Source organism: Diceros bicornis, chromosome 11 (assembly GCF_020826845.1).
Source record: "Diceros bicornis minor isolate mBicDic1 chromosome 11, mDicBic1.mat.cur, whole genome shotgun sequence".
NCBI lineage: Eukaryota > Metazoa > Chordata > Mammalia > Perissodactyla > Rhinocerotidae > Diceros > Diceros bicornis.
The window spans coordinates 5,903,421-5,923,688 of NC_080750.1; the positions used below are offsets into that span (position 1 = coordinate 5,903,421).

General features: G+C 52.9%; 1 protein-coding gene across 4 annotated transcripts; it reads right to left on the reverse strand.

The window, feature by feature from the left end:
* Nucleotides 1-191: 191 nt before the first annotated feature.
* Nucleotides 192-19,883, reverse strand: PITX2 (paired like homeodomain 2). Of its 4 annotated transcripts, XM_058549912.1 has the most exons (5): nucleotides 15,997-16,575; nucleotides 15,728-15,783; nucleotides 15,132-15,269; nucleotides 3,910-4,115; nucleotides 192-1,449 (listed from the first exon to the last, which is right to left on the reverse strand). In XM_058549912.1, the coding sequence occupies exons 2-5, from the start codon at nucleotides 15,771-15,773 to the stop codon at nucleotides 886-888; spliced, it is 954 nt and encodes a 317-aa protein (XP_058405895.1). In that variant the 5' UTR covers nucleotides 15,774-15,783; nucleotides 15,997-16,575; the 3' UTR covers nucleotides 192-885. The 4 variants fall into 4 exon arrangements, with proteins under 4 accessions (XP_058405895.1, XP_058405893.1, XP_058405894.1 ...); XM_058549910.1 differs by lacking the exons at nucleotides 15,132-15,269; nucleotides 15,997-16,575 and adding an exon at nucleotides 19,583-19,883; XM_058549911.1 differs by lacking the exon at nucleotides 15,132-15,269 and having other exon boundaries at nucleotides 15,997-16,573.
* Between the last annotated feature and the right edge of the window lie 385 nt (nucleotides 19,884-20,268).

A 20,268-nucleotide genomic window follows, 5' to 3' on the forward strand; every position in this document is an offset into this window, starting at 1 on the left:
AGCTTTTCTTTTGGGGATGTTTTTTTTTCTTTTTAGTTTCTGATGAATGACTATAATTTATTTCTCCCAAATTTAAATAAGTACTGCCGTCTTGTGTGTTTAACTAGGCAGGCAGAGGGAACTGGTTTGTTTAGGAGGCAGTGACTGAGAAACCCTGGCCAGGCGACAGAGGAGGGCAGAAAGAATCCAGACCAATTTGTATGCAGTATATTTTACTCCCATGAAATAAAACACATTTTTTCATATTTGCTGAAAAGTAAAACAATAATATTGTACGAAATGTTATACACAGGGTAGGTTGTACATAGCGGTTTCAGAAACATCATTGCATCCACCAGAGAAACTATTCTAAAACTGATATTCACACATTTTTTATAATAATAATATGTTAGAAACATACAGTGTGGCATTTAGTATATACATTCCTTTGCTCGCAAGCGAAAAATCCTAATCCCTTCTGTATAACATGCTTTATTTTAAAGCCTAACCTTTAAAAACACTGTTGTGATATTACTAACAACTGCTTTTTATAAAATTAATTTGACATTTCGATATATATACATCCTTTCAGTCATTTTAATGTTAACAATGCTAAACTTAAAAAATAACAAGCTTATAGTAATGTTAAAATGTCATATCCAGTCAAACATTTGTGTGTGTCCTTGCAACTGTTGGAAATACTTTTAGTGAAAGATGTCAGACATTGAGGAAATTCCTTTGAAATCAAAGGAGCGCTCTCTTTAATTCAGTGGTTTCCTTTCCTCTCTATAGCTTTTCTTTCTCTCCCTTTCTTTAGTGCCCACGACCTTCTAGGTAATTCCCAGTCTTTCAAGGGCAGCAGCCCCATCCCGCACGGTCCTAGGATCCCGGTGCCATGGGCGCGGCTCACACGGGCCGGTCCACCGCGTACTGGCAAGCGCTCAGGTTGGACGCCGGGTTCTGAACGCTGGCGTAGCCGAAGCTGGAGTGCTGCTTTGCTTTCAGTCTCAGGCTGGCCAGGCTCGAGTTACACGTGTCCCTATAAACGTACGGAGGAGTTGGCGGCGCATAAGGACATGCGGGCGTTGGCACCGCAGAATTCAGCGACGGGCTGCTCAGGTTGTTCAAGTTATTCAGGCTGTTGAGGCTGGAGCCCGGGACGCCAGTCACCGCTGAGGGCACCATGCTGGACGACATGCTCATGGACGAGATGGAGTTGGGCGGGGAGAACATGCTCTGCGACGACAGGGGGTTGACGTTCATGGAGTTGAAGAAGGGGAAGCTCTTGGTGGACAGGGAGGCCGACGTGAGGCCCTTGGCGGCCCAGTTGTTGTACGAATAGCCCGGGTACATGTCGTCGTAGGGCTGCATAAGCCCATTGAACTGCGGCCCAAAGCCATTCTTGCACAGCTCAGCCTGCTGGTTTCGCTCCCGCTTTCTCCATTTGGCCCGGCGATTCTTGAACCAAACCTGGGAGTGGAAAGCAAGGGAGCAAACAGACGCCACAGATCGGATTAGTAAAACCTCGATCCTGGAAAGCACCGGAGGCCACCCCCCTCTGACACACACATACACACACACACACACACACACACCCTCCCTCGCTGCAAGCTTCCCTCACTTCCCACCGCCCCGAGCCCCCAGCTGCCAGAGCCCGCACGCAGTCCCCAGCCCGGAGTCCCCACCAGGCGCGGGAGGCCCGCCGGCTCAGACCTACGAGCCCAGGCTCTGAGCTGCTCCACAAACCCCAGCTCAACGCCTGGCGGCTTGCGGGCGGCTTGTTCACTAACCCAGGCCCTCCTTGGGGTCCAAAAACACTTACTGCAAAATAAACGCGGGGCAGCGGGTTTTACGCCCAACCCTTCCTCCGCCGCCTTGCAAATATGCTTCCATTCCAAAGCCACAGACTCAGTGATGAGGACAAGGGGCTGAGAGGGCACCAGAGGCCCGCTCTCTCCCCCACAGAGCTCCTCCCTCCCCTCTCGGACCTCCACTGCCGCCCCCACCCCATGAAACGTGCGCCCTCAACAGGCGCCGGGCCACGACCCTCTTCCTCGCCCAGCGAAATAACCAAATAAAAAGCAAGAGACCACCTCCCCAACAGCTCAGGAAATCCACCAGTTTGGCGCGTAAGTCTCCGGGAACCCAGAACCGGTCGCTTTGCGGCCTCCTCCTCCCTTCACTCCTCTCCTTCCCACCCTCCAGCCACCCCAGGCCAGCCGGTGCGCCGGCGCTGCTCCGGCTGGGCCCAGTGCGGTTGCTAAGCTTTGTAGGCGGCCCCCGAGCCCGGTCAGCCCCCACCCGCGGCCGGTGGCCCCGCCGCAACCCCGCTCTCAATCCACATTGGGCCGCCGGTCGCCCCAGACGGCGGCTTTTGTGTATTGGAGCGAGGCCTGGCCCGAGATTTCCAAACTGACTCGGGTGATGTTTCACATTACACATCTCAGCCGGACCCAGCCGCCTAATCCGCTTTTTTTCCTTTTCCCTTTCATTCTTGATTTCCTTTTTATCCCCCTTCCTCTTGGCACCCGACTACTATAAAAAGCACGCTTCACTCCCACTTGGCTGGACAAGCGGCGGGCCTGGAAGGAGGCAGCTGGAGGGAGCGAGAGCCCGGAGCAGCGGCAGCGGCAGGGGACTGGGGAGGGACTGCAGAAAAGCCGGAGGGTGGGGGAGGGCTTTTCCGAAGGATTCCAGAGAACCCACAGATTGCATTATTTTAATTACTTGCCGTTTCTACCTTAGGCCGTCTAAACTTTGCCCGGGCGAAAAGAGTACGTGCGAGGCCCGCTCCCCTGACGAGAGGGAGAGCTAATGAAAGACTGACCTTGCGCAAAACCACGCGGCCCCAGCCGAGCGTTAGCTCTGGGCGGTTAAACTAAAACCGTCTCCAACTTCATCCCGGCTCTTTTATCCACCAGCACAGCCTCAGACTCTACACACAGGCCACTCAGAGAGTGCCCTCCTTCCCTCTGCTTTGGGAGCGCATTTGGGTCTTCATTCTTTTCATCATTATTGTTATACGGTTTTCTTCTTTCTGCTTTCTCTGCTCTAACTAGGAGCTCTATTTTTCTATCCAGAGCATTTTTTCTCCCCACAGCAAAGCCTGTGGATCCTGCTATGTGTGTTTTCTGCTTCCAGAATCCTAACAGATTTGGAGTTTTCCACCGACCAGCATAAACCAGGATGTTGCTACTGGGTAACTGATTTAAGTTCATTTTTGATAATCCATAGAGCACAGATTTGCTACAAAGGTAAGCCCTTTCTTTGATAAAACTTACAATTGGGAGGAAGGGTGTAACTATCTCCTGAGAAAAGATAAATAAACCAAACCGAACAGTCTTTTTTCTTTTTCTTTCTAAGAGGACTAGCAGGATAGTAGCCTGTATTAAAATTGCTTCTGGAGATCACAAAATTGGGGGATAGGGGGTGGGAGAGACCTGAATGGCCGACAAACCACAAAGCCCGTGTAAGGAGGGCGAGCCGGAGTAGAGAAAAGGCTGGGCCAGGCCGGGCGCGAAAGTTTCCCAGGGAGGGCCAACCCTTGCGTGTCTCGGGCGGGTTTTCCTTGTTAAGGCGCACAGGTTGGAGCCTGTTCTGGGCTCCTGGCCTGGGAGGGATTTTATTAGCGCTCGTCTGGCGACTGCAAGCCGGGAACACAATGCCCCGTGCTGGGGAATGCCACGCGGCCAAGTTGGGGAGGGCGCTGGGCGGCGGGGCAGGGAGCGGTGCGCCAGGCCCGCGGCCGGCCTCGGAGCGGGGAGCTGTAAGCTCGCAACCCAGGCCGCCGGGAGGCCTCCTGCCTGTGCAAAGGCACCGGCCCGCGCCCTCCGACCGGCGCTGCCTTCCACACCCCTCCCGGTCTGCAAGCGTGCATCTCCACAACCCCTGCCCCCCGCGCGCCCTCGCAGACTCCGTGCCGGCTCCTACCCGGACTCGGGCTTCCGTAAGGTTGGTCCACACGGCGATTTCTTCGCGCGTGGACATGTCCGGGTAGCGGTTCCTCTGGAAAGTGGCCTCCAGTTCCTGCAGCTGCTGGCTGGTGAAGTGAGTTCGCTGCCGCCTTTGTCGCTTCTTCTTGGACGGGTCTTCGGCGCCCACATCCTCATTCTTTCCCTGCTGGCTCTTCTCTTTCTCTGAAAACGAAACACACCAAGGTTCCTGTCAGCGTGCCCACCTGCAACCCGGAACTCCAGCCGGACCGGGCGGCGCAGGACTGGGCGAGCTGGGCGCCTGCGGGGGCGGAGGGCGTGCGCGGCGCTCGCGGCGCGGGGGGCGCGGAGCCGCGGGGCCGCGGGCGGGAGTGTGCGTGTGCGCGCCCCATCCTCCCCTCCCCCAGCGCCTCACGTTTTATTTACATGTTTATCTCTCTGCGGCGGCACGTTCACTTTTATAGCCTGTGCTTTCAAGTCTATTTACACGCCTCTGCGCAGACACACCAAATCTCCGGGGACACACACGCGCGCGCGTTTTACAGAGCCCCCCGGGGAAGAAAGCTCAGATTTCGATGCGGTGTCTCCGGGACAGCAAAGGTGGACTTAGGGATTCGGTTAGGCACCCATGTTCCTCCGCCATTTAGCAAAACCGCCTCTTCTCCTGAGGAGTAGTTTTAGAAACACTTCTCCAACAAGCGGAGCTTCTCGGGAGCTGAAAGCCGAGAGGAGAACAGGGACCGGGTGGGGGCTGGCGGGGTGGCCTCTGAACGTCCTGGAATAGAGATGCTGGGATTTTGTGACCCAGGAAACAGAAGGGAGGCCAGGGTAGGAATAAGGAGGGCGGAAAAATGGCCCACGCCGGCCGCGCCAAACCAGCCGGCGGTCGAGGTCGAGTGAAAGGGACGCGGGTCCCTGGCTCCGGAAGTTCTCCGGGGAGCAGGCAGGACGAGCACTCCCACCACGCCTCCCCGAGGAGGGGCCGACTTCCTCGGGGGCGAGAAGGGTCGAGCGGCGCGGGGCGGCTGCGCGGGGGCGTCCGCGGGGCCGGCAGCGCCTTACCTGCGGCCTCGGGGCTGGAGGTGTCTGAGATGGTGTGCACCTCCAGCCTGTGCTTGGAAGAGTCCAGGGAGCGGGTCTGACCGGGAGCCAGCACCGATGCCATAGCCAGCGGCTGGGGATGGTGACAAGAGGAGGACGAGGAGGCGGCCGACAGCTTGGTCCCTGCGGCTCGGTGGTCCAAGTGCAGCGGGCCTTTCATGCAGTTCATGGGCGAAGGAGCGCGCCGCCCTGCGAGTCCCGGGCTGCGCCCCGCCGAGCCCCGCGGCGGCCGCCGCCTGCCCGCGTCGCGCTCTAGGCGCGGAGTTGCCGCGCCGCGGGCAGAGCCAGGGGCACAACCCCCGCCCAGTCCTGCAGCCGAGCGGCCCGCGTCTCCTTCGGAAGGCTCGAGCGGAAGGGTCCGGCGGCCGAAAGTCAGCGGGCACACGGAGACATGGGGGTGTGGGCGGGAGGGCACAGCGCCGAGCGTCGTTGGGGAGCAGGTCTCCGAGCTCCAAAGCGAAACAAGAGTGGGCAAAGACCCCTTTCTCCCCTCCCTCCCTCCCCCAAGTACCCCTCCAATGAGGAAGGCTAACGCCGGCCGCGCTCTGCCCGCCCCCCGCGCCGCAGCCCTGACAGCGAAGTGTCAAGAGTGACAGGGACAGGTAGCTGATATTAGATCCCCGCGGCGGCGGCGGCGGCGGCGGCGCGGGCCTCCTGCGCGCCCTCCGCGGCGCGCACACGCGCAGCCCTCGGGCCGTCGAGCTCCAGCCCGGCCTCGCCGCAGCTCAGCTCCCGGCACCCGGGCGAGCGACCGACCAGGTCTGCGGCTCCGCGCTTCCCTGTCGGCCTAACATCTTAAAACCAGAGGCGGGCTTCCTGGTGCCGAGACGTCACGCAGCCCCGGCCCTCCCCGCCTCCGCCTCCGCCCTCACCCTCCGCCCGGCGGGAGTGGCGTGGCTCCGCACCAATCAGGAGGCCCCGAGCCGCGGCGGGGGCCAGTCCCGTCTGCACCTATCAGCGGTGCGGGGCCGGGCTATACCTCCCTGCGCCCACCGCGTCTACACGGGCCGGCTCCCGGGAATTCTGCTCCAGCCGGGCCAAAGACGATCCGGCTTTTAGTTCGGGCTGGGAGGTGGAAAGACGAGGCTGGGAGTAAAAGCTCGGGAGAAAGGAGAGGAAAGGTCGAGGGCTAAAAGGTACAGGAATCGACAAGCCCCCGCCCCCTCCCCCCTTGTGTCTCCACTACATCCATTTCCAATCCAGAGGTGTTTTTCTCCCCCCGTACGGAAAGCAGGCGCGCTGCTTAAAACCAGAACGTCTAAAAAACACCAACAAATCACCTCTCCGATCTTAAATTTTCCAAACAGCTTGTCAAGTGAATGCTGCGCTAATCTGAAGAAGCTTTACTTTAATTGCAAAGAAGACAGAGCCCCGAGAAGGCAGGCTAATAAATTAGAAATCGAGAAGCAAATGGGCCCGTCAAAAGAAAATTACCTTGACTTTAAACGAACAACTGTCTGGTGGTTCACTCTGGATTTATACAAGAATAAAAAGTCGCCTCAGATCACGTTCTCTGTAATGCTTATTAGTCCCCAGACAGAAAATACACAATAGAATAGAAATCCTAACCCGGCATTTTCAAAATGCTGAAAGCTTATCCATTCTACTTAACGTTGATTAAGACACATATCCTAAATCTTTCAAATTCCTTGTACACTGTATTAAGCTCGTCCTAACCCGAGGGAGAGCTAAGCTTTAAATTCGACTCTCTTGTTTACTTTATTATCAATCAGATTCAAATCCATAAAGCCTGTAGAATCAACAACCTTGAGCTAATTATATATAAAATATGCTTTAATGAATTTCCATACAATTAAGAATGTTGCCAAATAACCAATTTCAAGGATAATTTTTAAGTCATTTTCTTGTCCTAGGGAGCTCAAGGCTGTCTCGAATCATTAAAGTCCAAGAAGGTAGAGGCGGCAGGGTGTGCGGGAAGGGCAAAGCCTAGAACAGTCAGCTAGGAAAGGCAAAGCCTCATGCATTATGGAAAACAAAGGAAAAAGCCACCTTTGGGGACATCCAACTCTTTACAGCACTATTTCCAAAGAAATTTAGTTTCCAAAGAAATTAAAGAAAGAAATCCAAACATATCCAAAATAATTTTTGAAAGGCCTTTTGTCCTCCGGCTTAGGTCAGCTGGAGAGCACAAACTAATCTCCCCTGGGTTTCTGCGCTGGCGATTGCTTTATTGTGGAGTTAGTGTTATCATCCCCGAGTGTGTATTTGTTTGACATTACAGTCAATGATTTGCAACACCAGTATGAGGTATCTTCAGAAAACTCCCTCCTTGTCCTTCACAAGATTGGGAAACATTCAGTCTGGGGCAGGGTGGATGAAGCCAACAACAGATATGTTTGTAACCTATGTGTCTCTCCTTTGCCCTGCTCTCCCCGGCAAACCCTATCTACAACTCCTCCCCCATTTTAAACACTCTTGAGAGCAGACTAAGGAACCAAATGAGAATTGTTCTTCAGTCTTTCCCCACAAGTATCATCTCACTTTAAGAAGAATTTAGCTACAAGGGGAAACTTTCTTTATAGTAAGCTTTAAGTCAGTATTACTGGTTTTACCCTTTTATTCCACTTCACTCCATTCCACGCATACACACACCTGCTCAGAGCAGAACACATCCCCATGTGACAAGTCTGCATTAGCTGAGGCTCCTACATCCAGCTATATTAGGTCCTGCGATCTTGTCACTAAATTATACATATTACACCAGCAGCCTGTTGGTAAAGAAGGTTAAATTAATTTACATTCTGCTCATTATCTGGTGCTTAAATGACGCATTTTATCCCTCAGATTTGGCGGAGAATCTCCTTCTCAGACCCCACAGCATTTCACCGAAGACAATGCTCTTACATTTGTAGTGGTTTTTAATCTGATAAGACTCTAATTTGCTTAAGTCTTTCAAATAAGGGTTTTAAATGTTTCTAGCTGTTTTCTTACTGAATTTCCTCTAATTCCCCCAAGATCATAAAGTATATGTGTAAAGTAAATATTTCCTCCCATTGCACTGCCAGCCGAGGCCCTATAACTAAGTCAATATGAATCCAGCTCTTTTCTGCCCAACGTGTTTACTAATCATATTCCAGTTTCTTCTTTTAAACCTCAGCATAACTTCGATCCCCACAATACCACACTCCTAAAGCCTCATCTCAGGAAGAAACTCCGTCACATCAAAGAATGAAGGCTTCTCCACCATAGTAAGCATAGCTTTCTCCTTTCTTCTTCAAGATTCAAACTCCAGAGCTGCAATTTTTGGTGGAGGCTCAGGGTGTTTTTCAAAATTCCTTTCTTGGGAGATCTGAGAAGCTCCACAGAGCCCTATAGATTTCTAAGCCCATCTCCCATTAAACCCACAGAATTTTGATTTAAGCTCGGGTGGCTTTGCTTGACTAACAGCACTTTCATTGTGGCAAATACACATTGAAAGACCTAAACTAGCCTCCAAAGTGGGAGAAAAACCCAAGGGCAAGTGACAGCTTCCCATAGTGCTAATGTGGGAGATGTTGGAGGTGCTTGTGATCTTCAGGCAGCCCAAAAGCGTAAAAAGATAAGGTATCTTAAATTGAGCCGATCCATTGCAAAGTCAAGTGGAGAATGAAGACAACTATACGGAGAACTCTGGTTAAATTAAAAACAAAACCGTATCTATCTATCTACCTATCTATCTATCTATCATCTCATCTATCTATAGATATCCACATACAGAATATACTACCCCTACCCCAGCTCTCTAAACAACTGAGCCAGTAGGGTGTTTCTTTACATTTTTCCAGCCAGAGTTTCACTCTTTTCTAATCAACTGATCACTTCACACACTGCAAGACTGAGTGACACCCTTCCCAGGCCCAACAGGGTTCACTCCACGGGCAGTAGGAGGACACTAACATGAAAAGTCTAGATGGGGAAAAGCAAGTGTGTAGTGGGGAACCAAGAAACACCTTTCAATGAAATTGTGGTGGTAGTGGTGGGCAATTTTGGAGATTTAATCTACAAAAAACTTGTGGGTGCATAGGTATAGGTGGTACAGATAAGGAAGGAGCTGGAAGTAAAGCAATCTTATGTATTTTATGGGGTCAGCACTACTGTTAACCCACACACATACTCTTCTTTGACTGGTTCTAGAAATTACTGTGACTTCAGCCTCCACCACAGAAATTTTCATTCCAGAAAAATTTAGCGTGGTCTGTTCAGGGAAGCTGGAGGTGCAAGGCCTCGTGGGGCAAGGAAAGAAAGCCCAGTGCCGGTTTGGGTTTTCCGAAGACATCAGAGATCGTCTCAATTGGGTTTTCTTGCTTCTTCTTTCAAAGAAAGTCCCTTGAGGAGGGAAATGTGGGACACGGGGTCAGGCGTGTTTTGAGCCGGTATTTCCACCGATTACCAGTCTTAAGGTCTTATTCAATTTCACACTCGTTAGTGTTAGTTGCGCGAAGCCCCTCTGGCCATCTCGGCGAGATTAGTTGGACTGCGCGCCAAACTAGCGGTTGCAGCGGGCCAGATGTGGACTGGGACCCAACCAAGCGATCTATGACTTTCGGAAAAAAATCGGTCCTCAAAGCTCACCTGGAAGACGGCTCAGTTAGATATCTCCCTGCGCTGTCAGGCCGTAGAGGGGTGGGAGTCTTGCTTCTGTCCAGGCCAGCTCAAGGCCCGCCAGATTCAGCTCGGAGCCACGTGACAGGCGTGAGTGCGTGTGCGCGCGCGTAGTGTAAAGCCCAGACGTCAGATGGAGACCTTGCACCATGCCCAAGAAGTGGCTCTTCCTCCCCTCCTTCCTCTGCCCGGCTTTTTTCCCACACAAATATCGCTGGAAAAGGCTCCCTCGCCGCTTCCCCTACCCTAGCCATGAAGCCGAAGCACCTAGAAATTAAAGGCTTTACTGTGGCTGATTTTTCCTCCCATTCTCTAAGTGGAATAAAAAAGTGCTAGTTTGTAAAAAGGGGCGGATTCTTTTCTGAATCAGACGTCTGTAGATGTACTGCACAACACTCACCCTCTCTGGATCCCTGCAAATGGTACCCATATTTCTGTTGCACACACTCAACCACTTGAGTTTTGGGGTAACTGGCTGGAGGAGGAGGATCGGGCGGCGGGGACAGATACCTCACACTGGCGGGTGAAACGAAGAGCAAGGGATTAGAGGAGGCGCAGGGGCGAGGGGGGCTGCTGAAATCACTAGACCCATGTGCTGTGTTACCTCTCTTCATTAGAATGTTAATGCTATAGGTTTATTAGGCGTTCACTTAATCTCAGAACACAACCAATCGTGGAAAGTAAAATACAGAGAATGGTATAAATGTGTGTTGGGGGTAGAGGAAAGAGTAGAGCTAGAGCTAGAGCTAGAGATGAGAGAGAGAGAAATGAGAATGAGATAAACATCAGTATCCAGGTTCTGAGAGAGAAAAGTGGCAAGGGACTAACTAAAGTCACTTAAAACAAAAACCCCAACAATTGGATTAAAACGCCCTTCTCTCTTTCTCTTTTCTCTATTTCTCCCTCTCCAGCCCATGTCCCTCTCCCTTTTCTATTTCTCTTGCTCTCCCTTCTTTCTGTCTTCCCTCTCCCAGACACGCTGGTAGCTAACGTTCAGTATTAGTTGTCATGGTGACCATAAATCACATAAATCCAAAAATACCCACCTATAATCTGAGAAGAAGCTTTTATTTCCCTAGCGAAATAATATTTTAAAAGCTGTCAGCTGACAAAAAAAAAAAAAAAGAAAGAAAGAAAGAAAGAAACTCACCTCATTGTAGTAACCCAAGTAATATATTACTTATAAAGGTTTGAATTAAAATATCAGCCTGTTAAAAACAGGCTGGGAGAATCTTGGGCCCTCTTCGTGTCAGATCCGCCCAACGAAGTTGACTCCATCACTCCTGATCGCTCTTGAACACATATACACAATTCTATGTGCTCTCTCCTTCTGCTAATTTCTTCCCTCCCCTCGCAGCTACCTTGGTCCTCCCAGACTCCCTGCCTTGGGTTGTGAGAGAAAGGTGTCTCCACCTGGATCAGAAAGCGGCTGAGCCTATGCCCGAGCCTTTTGAGCACCTTGTGTGTTGGTCCTCTGTTACCAATCACTTCCCCAAATGAAAGACGGGGCTTTGGGGGAAAAGGTGTTGGTCAGGGCCACAGTGGGGGGCACTTGCTAGAGGAGTTGAGAAGAAAGACACGCAAAGAGAAGGACCGGGGCGGGAAAGACGGGGTGGAGGAGACGTGAGCTGGGCGCCGGGTTCCGGGGTTAAGCCTAACCCAGGAAAGGTACGGCCTTGCTCCCACTCCTGCCTAGTTCTCCGGAGAGGAAACTTTCCTACTGGGAGACCCTGGTAGTGGGGCGGGGGGTGGGGGGTGGGGCGCAGTTGGGCCTTTTGTCTTCTACCTTGGGCTTGTTGTCTTTTGCCTATCTTTGGATTACAGGGTATTCGCCTAGATGAAGAGCCATTAATTACCCATTCAGTCAATATTAGGAGGACGACAAAGCTTTTTACATAGGATTAAGAAGACATCAGATTGTTCCATTAGTATATTCCTGCTCACGAATAAGCTTTCGTTATACATTCCCTTTTCCCCCGAGCCGCTCTAACAACTGCCGCATATATTAACAGCGGGCGGTGCCGCCTCACAGCCCAACCAGCCTTGGAAACTTCGAGTGCGCGCCGTCAGCACGAGGAGCGCGACCTGCAGGCCTGCCTCTGCGGGCCGCGATCCGCAGGGAGCGCCTGCTGGGACCACTGGTCCGATTTTCCCTGATAGGGAAAAGCCCCCACAAAACAGAGAGGCAGCTTCTGCCAATAAGCTGAAGATCTGGCGGTAGATGCGGTAGGAAAGAAAAAGGAAACTCATCTTTACGCAGCTCCCCTCTCTCTTGTTTGGTCCTCAGACCTCGTGCCCCTTCTGCACGCCCCTGTCCCCTGCCCACGCGCCGCACTGGGAGTCCTCTACCCTTCGGGACATCCCCTCTCTCGGCCGCTCGCAGGCCCGCGCCCCTCCCCCCCCCCGCCCCGCACCGCATGCGGAGGTTTGCTGGAGACGGCCTGGGCCGTTCTCGCCGATACCCTCGTCGGCAGGAAAGTCTCTTCTTAACCGCGAAGGGAAACCGGATTATTTGCTTTCAGGGAGTACATTAGGAATCCACACAGTGCTCGGCAAACATTTGCTGATTGAATGAATGAGGGTCTGAGGCCGCCAAGGCAGCGGGGGTTACCCGGGTCCTCGGAAGAAGACTGGGACCGAGTTGCCGCCTCGGGAGAGGCTGTGTGTCGCGCTGGAGGCGTCGCAAGGGGCCTTGGTATCCCCCTCCCAAGGGAAGGAAATCTGTGCGCACCAGAGACCTGGTCCCAACACTTTCAGCCATTCACGTTGCCAAAGCTATTTACAAATGAATGGCGTCGCTGGGGGAGGCCGGGAGGAGGTCTCGGTACTGGCCGCTAAGCCCGGCGCGGCGCCGGGACCGAGGGGCGGCAACTCGGTCCGATTTCAAACCGGAATTCAGAGCCAACGCCCCGAAACTTTAAGGGTTACTGACGGGGGAGGATCAGTCCATTCCCTTCCTGAAGGTCAAGACCATTTTTTGAATTCTGCAAAACGGATGCTCCTTTGGGGATACCCAAAGTAAGGAAAAGCCAGGGGCTCTGTTCCAGGGGGATGTTCTCAGCGGTCCTCTGCCCTTTCTTTCTTAATTTGCCAACTTTCCCTCCCTCCACTTGCCATGCCTAGCCATTCCTTTCTCCATCCTTTCTCAAACCCTTGCCTTCGGGGTCTCCAGCCTACCGCAGGCCTCCTCCCGTTAGGGTTGAGCCAGGCTGGGTCAGGCCAGCGGGTATCTGGGAAGGGACGCACGGTGTTTTGGGGGGGTGAAGAGAGGGTAGTGCCAATAATTGAATATCATGGCCTTTTTTGAAAATCGCATGTCACTGTAAACATGCTTTCTTTTTAAAAGCAAATAACCAAAAAAAATATAAGGGAGAAAAATCTCTTTATTTTAAAAGTAGGCTGCGGCCAGGAATTTGCATATTCCATATGTTAAATTTACTTATATTCAGTAAAGGGGACTCCGGCAACCTTCCTTCAGCGGTACTATGGCTTTGCCCATTCATGTTTGACAATTTTGGTCTACCAGATCCCTAAAAGCCAATACAATCTAGATTTTCAGGATTTCTTCCTATCACATGCCTCTTCTTAATTTGATGGCATTAAACATGTTTGGGCAGCAATTTTCTTCTTCTGTCGGAAAGGTAGAAAACAGTCTATCGGCAGCGGAGGGGAAGAGACTTTCAAGGGCACTAAAATAATCCGGGCCTGAAAGTAATGGTTAAGAAAACAATCGTTCATTATCTCTAGTTCTTTATTTGCTAATTATCAAAGCGAACGCCCAGGGGCGACTGTCCGGACTGTGACAGGAGCAGACAGGACTCCCCGGCTTTCCACCGCTTCTTGCCCACCTAGGAGGCCCCCATCCCACTCAGGCTTCTCCTCGAAGGACCCTACCTCGGTAGCTCGCTGGAGGACACCTGTGCTAAGAAACCATCCCCGGGGTCAAGGAACCCTGGGCGGGGGTGGGGGAGGAGGAGACATTTTGCGTCTCTCCACCTCCCAGCGAGAAATGTCACCTCGGCCGGCGGCGGCCAGCCCGCCCCGTGCGAAGAGAGACTGGGGAGCTCCCCTAGTCGAGCCGGAGCCAGAGCTGAACCCGCACAAGGCATTTTCCCCGAGAGTCATGGCTGCTCTTGATTTTTAACCATATCCCAAACATACTCTGGTCTAATAATTTATTTTTACGACCGATTATCAAACAGAAGAAGAATTTAACACAATCTTAATGACAGAAATCACCCGACGTTATCTCTGCACGGCCCCATTTAACCCCCTGGGGTTAATCCGGGACAAGTGAGCGTTTAACTGGCCCAGCAGGAGGACTCACGATACTGTGCAGGGTCGAAGCGCTCTGCCCCAGACCCCTTTAGACATTTCATTTCAATAAATGATGCTTTTCTCTCGGATTCACTGGGAAGCCCGAAAGCGAGGCCTTTGTTTTCTTCTCAGCATACGGTTTGTCTGCTTGGCGGGGTCCCCAATTCGCCCCCCTCCAGCACACAGTAGATTTGTGTCCTTACACTTTAATCCGGAAAGAGGGGGTTAGGGGCCGAGGGCTGTGGGGGGCTTTATCTCCTCACGCTATCAAAGGTCAACAACCTCCTAAGTCTAGGCACTTATTTATTAAGGAGCCTGGAAAACCCGGAGAACAGAGGAACAGTAAATGTGAGTTTTTCATATATTCCAAGGGAAAGCTTGTCCCCTCATCCCTACACACACACACACACACACACACACACACACACACACACACCTCAAGGACAGGTTTCAATTCAGCAAAGGACTGTGCAGTGGGTTGGAGACGTTGTAACTTTTACACAAGCCTGCAGACTTTGAGCAGCAAGGTCCCTTGACTCGTCCAGATTGAAATCAGCCAATCAAGCAACGACACCGCCAAAACCCACGACCCTGCAACCAGCACAACAGGTAGGTTCGCGTCGACAGGGGCGCACACTCCATTCCACCCTCGGCTGCTGCGCACAGTCGCTGCCCTCAGACTCTGCAGGCTGTAGTCAGCTCCTCCACCTCCCGTGCCAGGCGAATCTTCGCCAACACAAGCCCGCCGTGCGCGCCTTCCGCTGTTCACCCCGCACCCACAAGCCCGGGCGGGGCTCGGCTGGGAGCCGCCGGCACCGGGCGGGCCGTCGGTGGTGCTGCGCGCAGAGGGACGCGGCGAGCGACAGAGGTCGCTGTTGGACCACTTTTCCACGCCAGCTAGAGGCACGGAGGTAGGTTGGGATGTGCATAGGAGATCAGGCCACACGGGGAGAGCGAGAAAGAACGAGAGGGAGAGGGAGAGGTGTTGGATCTCAGGAGTGCAGTATAATTTGGGGAAAGGAATGAACGTCGCTGGGACGGCTGCTTCCCGTCCCACCCAGAGGCCAAGTGTCTAAGTTCAAGGAGCAGGCCCCCCCCGTCTGGGGGCCTCGCCGGCGTGCTCCTGACCTGAGGCCCGGAGGCCCAGAGGCCCGGAGGCGGGTGCCCAGCGCGCGGCCTGCGCTTCGCTCCCGGCCTTACCATTGGCGCCAGGATGCTGCCGCGGGAAGAGCTTGCCGCTGGCCGCCTCTTTCCGGCTCTCGGGAGAGTCGGTGAACTCGACCTTTTTGATTTCGGAGTCTTTGGAGAAGAGGCATTCAACGGCCGCCGGCTGCACGCCTGGGGTGCGCGAGCCCGCCGCACGTGCGGGGAGAGAGCCACCCCGGACGACGGCGGAAAGGAGCGGGGGTAGGGGTGGGGGGGAGGCAGGACCGAGGAGAAAGAGGGACAGAGAGCAAAGACCCAGTTAGAGGAAAGAGCGGAGGGCACTCCTGTCTCCCGGATCGTCTGGCCACCCGGCGCAGGGCAGCGTACTCTCTCCACGCCTGCCTGCCTGCCTGCCTGCCAGCGGCTCTCGCCGGGAGGAGTGGGCCCGGGACTCTGGGACGCGGGGAGCGGCTCCCTCCCCACCCACACCCTCCCGCAGGGCGAGGCCGCGGCATCCTGGCTCTGGTTTCCTTCCTGCCCCGGCCAGCCCCTCTGGGAAGCGCCTCTCGCCGCGGGGCCGGTGCCCTCTCGCCGCCTTCGCGTGGCGCGGTTTCCCGTCGGGGGACCCGGGCAGGAGAAGCGAGTCTTACCTAATTGCACACACGCTGACACTAGTTTGCGGCAGTTGGTCTCCATGCCCCGTTATCTGCAAAACAGAAGAGAAGGAGGGCTGTGAGGAGCGGCGATGGGCGAGCGCGCAGGGTCAGAGGAGGCTACCCGCGGGGCGGACGACCTCAACACGAGCCACTGGGCGCCTACTCTGTGCGCGGTTTCGGGCGGGTTTCTCGGACCTAACAGCCTCTGGCCGCCCAGCCTCCTCCCCACCCTCGTCCCCGGCCCAGAACCTCCGAATGTTTACCGAGAGGGGGATCTCCCTCCAGAGCTGCAGCGAATGGGCCCAGGGGCTCTCGGCCGCGGAAGCCACCGTGTTCTGGGGACCCGGGCTGTGGAACTACTCACAGGGTGTCTGTGTCAGGGGTTAAAAGCCCATCTGAACACGAAGGCAACTTTTGCAGACAAAATTTGGGGGTGGTGGAGAGGACCTTTCTCTTTGGGCGGTTGTATTCCAAGGCCACCATTCAGCATAGTGCTGGTTCGTTAGTTGGAGCTCAGTAAACGTTTGTAGAATGTCCGAGTCAACTTGTTCCTGGCCTAGACTGCAGTTTCCCTCCACTTTCTGTCATCCTGAACGAACAGGACGCCAAGGCTCTCGGCCTAGGGTGCTTCAGGAGCGCGCTGGCTTCGGGCCTCTCATCCATCAGGAGCCACTTTTCCATATTTAGCCACACTTTTCCCTGGAGGTACTCAGCCGGCCATTTATTTACCCTAAAGTGTGATTTAAGATTGCAGAGGAGGGAAACGAGGTGGACTGAGTGAGGCTGGGGAGAGCAGGGCAAACGTGCCCTGAGGGTTTCCTGCCCGCCGAGGACGGGGAAAGGGCTCTGAGGGAATGGCGCCCCCAGTTCGTTCTCCCCCTTCTCCTCCCTGGCAAACCAAAGCTTTTTCAAATTTCCAACCACAACGCAGCGAGCCAAGCGTTTAACGCGCGCCCTCTTCTCCGCTACAGGCAACCCGGGAGAGGTGGGTGGTGAGGGGCTCTGCCGGGGTGGGTAGAAGAGCCGCGGTTGCTTTAAAGACAGAAGAAAAGAAAGGAGGGCCCTTCGATCTCGGCGCCGGCCTCGCTCCACGCTGACCAGGGTACGCCGGCGGCGGGAGGGCCCCTTGCGCTCCAGGCCGGGGCTGGGGTGGGGGCGGGTGGTGGCCCGTCTGCCTAGGGGCAGAGGCGGGGCAGCGAGCTGCGGGTCTGGCTCTGGCCTGAGTCGCGTTTCCCCGCTCCTCGGCCTCTCCTGGAAGGAGCCGGGCTCCGGGGGCCTCTGGCCAAGGTCGCTGCCTAGAGGAGGGGCTGCCCCGCGCAGTGGCGTGGGGATCCAAGGGTGGGGACGGCCAGGCGGTTCCCCCACCCGGTAGCGGGGACGCGGGCGGGGGCTCTGCCGATCCTTGCGGGCCCGGGGGCCCAGAAGTAGCAGTTTGGCGGCTCCAGATTTAGTGATTCTGCAGTAAAATCACAGGATTAGTCCCTGATTGAGATGTCTGTTCGTGAGATATTACAAAATTCATTATCACAGCTTTCTACTAACTCGATATGAAGTAACACAGATGGGATTTTATTAGTCCAGACTTCAAATGTTTACTTATGATAATTTCAGGGGAAATTTGCATGTCATCATCATTTCGATAATCTTTTTCTTTTTTTTTTTTTTTAACGTCTGAACTGGCTGCATTATTAGCCGGTAGCCTGAGCACTGCAGATGGTAACTGCAAATATTTTTATTTTTTAAAAGAATGAAATATACAAAAGAAAAAGATTGGGTGGCGCAGGGTAAAGTCAGTCAATTATTACACATTCTCCCCCCACTCCCAAGCTTCAGTGCTGAAGACCAAACAAAGCAACACAAAACAAATCTTCAAGAACTCCACTCTAAGGACTGAAAAGAAGGTCAAGGCGTGTTCCTTAGCTCACTCCTACGTGTCCTTGTGACTAGGGATTTATTTTGCAGTCAAAATGAGCCCTGAGACCTGCATTTTTTTTTATTTTTTTTTTTTGCTCCATATAATGACCAGGCCTATGAGATGAATTGAGTCTAAATAACTGGGGCAGATAATTTTTTAAAAGAGACCTCCAATTCCCGCCTGCTGATCCTTAAACTTGCCCTGTCAAGACAAGTCTGAAAAGACAAATTTGGCAGCTGGACTTCGGGACTGGCTTCCACGGCTAATCTCACAAATTAAGATGCGCAACTTCTCCTGATGGGAAGTGGTTCTCACACCCAAAGTTCACATCCTGGTTGGAATGTATATGCCAGGCACTCTTGTTTTGGCCAACTTGAGTTTTCTATTGTGAGCACGATAAAAAGCACCGAACATCTAATGGAGCATTCTGAACAGCCCTGGCCAAGGCAGGGAGGCCAGCCCTAAGAAACAAACCAATTTGCTTAAAAATAATTTCTGATGATTGCTCTAGGATGAAATTGCAGGAAAAAATATAATTCTAATAATTCCAAATCCTTTCACATCTCCCCCCTTTCCATTTACTTTGTTACTCCCTAACAAAATCTTTAATGGAAAGTTTAAAAATAAACAGCACAAGAACATATGTTTTAAATGAACTAAATCGGTGAGATTAGCCAGTAAATTAATCTGCAGTGGGTGTTCATTTAAGGAAATTAAAATACTGCTTAACACAGTTCTGTATTTTACCAGTTTAAGCCTTTCTTTTAAACCAATTAATATTGATGCTTTCAGAACACTTGAAGACAAACGTGCTCAACTTGAGGAACAAAGCACCTGAATAATTTAAGTGTAGTTTTGCTGAGGTGAAGTAAAACATTCCATAAATGAACTAGCTATTTAATGTTTAGGGAAAGTTTGATTACTGAAACCTTGCTGGCTTATTTTATGTTCCATCAACAAAAATCCTCAATCTATTTTGCTTAAGTGCTTTGTTTCCTTGACATAATTGGTATTTGAATTTTAGATGAATTTCCTCCAAAATGGTATTAAAACCATCTTTAATTCTTATTAATGGCCTAAAAAGAATACAAAGAAAATCTCCCTAAATCAGATGAATTTTTCATAAAAATATTTTAGAATGTATGAATTCCTATGTTATTTTAATTTATAATAGTAAAAGTTTTTTCCCATTTAGTTTACTTTAGTAAGACATGATATTCACACAAAAAAGAGTAAAAATCACACTAGCCTATGATGATTTGATTTCTAAATTGCTTAGGAAAGTAAAGTCATTAACTTGAAATAAAAAGAAACAGGTATTTCTCAGATTTAGAATCCTAATATTTTTCTTGCTGGACAGTTGGAAAACAGTCTTCTCCCCTGCACCCATTTAACATGTATCTCCTGAAGTGCAAGATTGGAGTTGATGGTGATCAATTTAAAGGATTTATAATCCGGAGTAATTGTGTGAGCCTGGCATCCAGGCCTGGCTTCCAGGTAATTCGCCTGGGCCGGAGAGGTCACTGACTGCCAGTTAAGATGGAATCTTTTTTCCAGTTGGTAACAATGGGAAGGGGGCTAATCTTCCAGTAGCTGAAACTTTGTACCCGGCCCTTAATCTTGAAAATGCTAATCCTCGGCCTGAGGATTTGTCCCTGCAGTGCTGGCACCGAGATTTAAGGGAAGATACCTCATTTTAAATGCCAGCCGTGGTGTCGCTTCCCACTCGACTTCAGCACCCTGTAGATTGTTAGTGTCTGTGACTGGGGACGAAAGGGACAGAGCTTTGCAAGATCTGTTTGCCAACTGCGTTACCTCGGGGGAAGGCAGCCCCAAGAGCCACAAATCACCTACGGTGAAGAATCTCCAAAGTGGAACAAATTTCCAAACTCGCATTATCTCACATCCCTGCGGGAGACACGGCCTCCACTTACCGGCTACGGGAGAGAGCTGCTGTCTCCGCGTCCCGCCGCTTCCCGGGGAGATTTCCAGCGAGCCGAGGCGCTGGCTGCACCGCAGGCGCCCGAAAGCCGGGCCGAGGGGGCTGCGGGGCTCCCGGGGTGCCAAGTTCCCAGGGCGTCCACGGGTGCGCGGTGGCCTCCGGAATCTAGCCGTCACTGGCAGTCTCTTTCTGCTCCTCTCCAGCTTTCTCGCTCGGTTTCGCACTCTCTCTCCCCTCCCTCGCTCTCATCCCTCTCTCTTCCCTCGGCTCCGACTCGGTGAGGGGAGTGACGTGACGTCAGCAGAGATTCCACCAAACTCCACTGCACAGTGGCCGGCGTGCGGGCGGGCGGCCGAGCCCGGCTTCGCGGCGGGCGATCAAGGGGCAGCAGGGCTCTCGGGCGGGCGCGGGGGGAGCGGCAGGGGCCACGGGAAGCGAGGCTGGAGAGGGAGGTGGATGCGGCGGGCCGAGGAGTCGGGAACCGGGGAAAGAGCCCGGGAGAGCGAAAGAGGGCGAGGGAGCCGGCAGGGCGCTCGAACAGGAGCCGCCGAGCGGCAGGCGCACGCACTCCCACTGTGGAGAGGAGGACGAGAAGGGAGGATGGGATGCAGGCGAGGAAAGAGGAATCTGCGCCAGACCGGGAGCTCTAATAAATCAGAGGGGGCGGGCCCGGGCGCC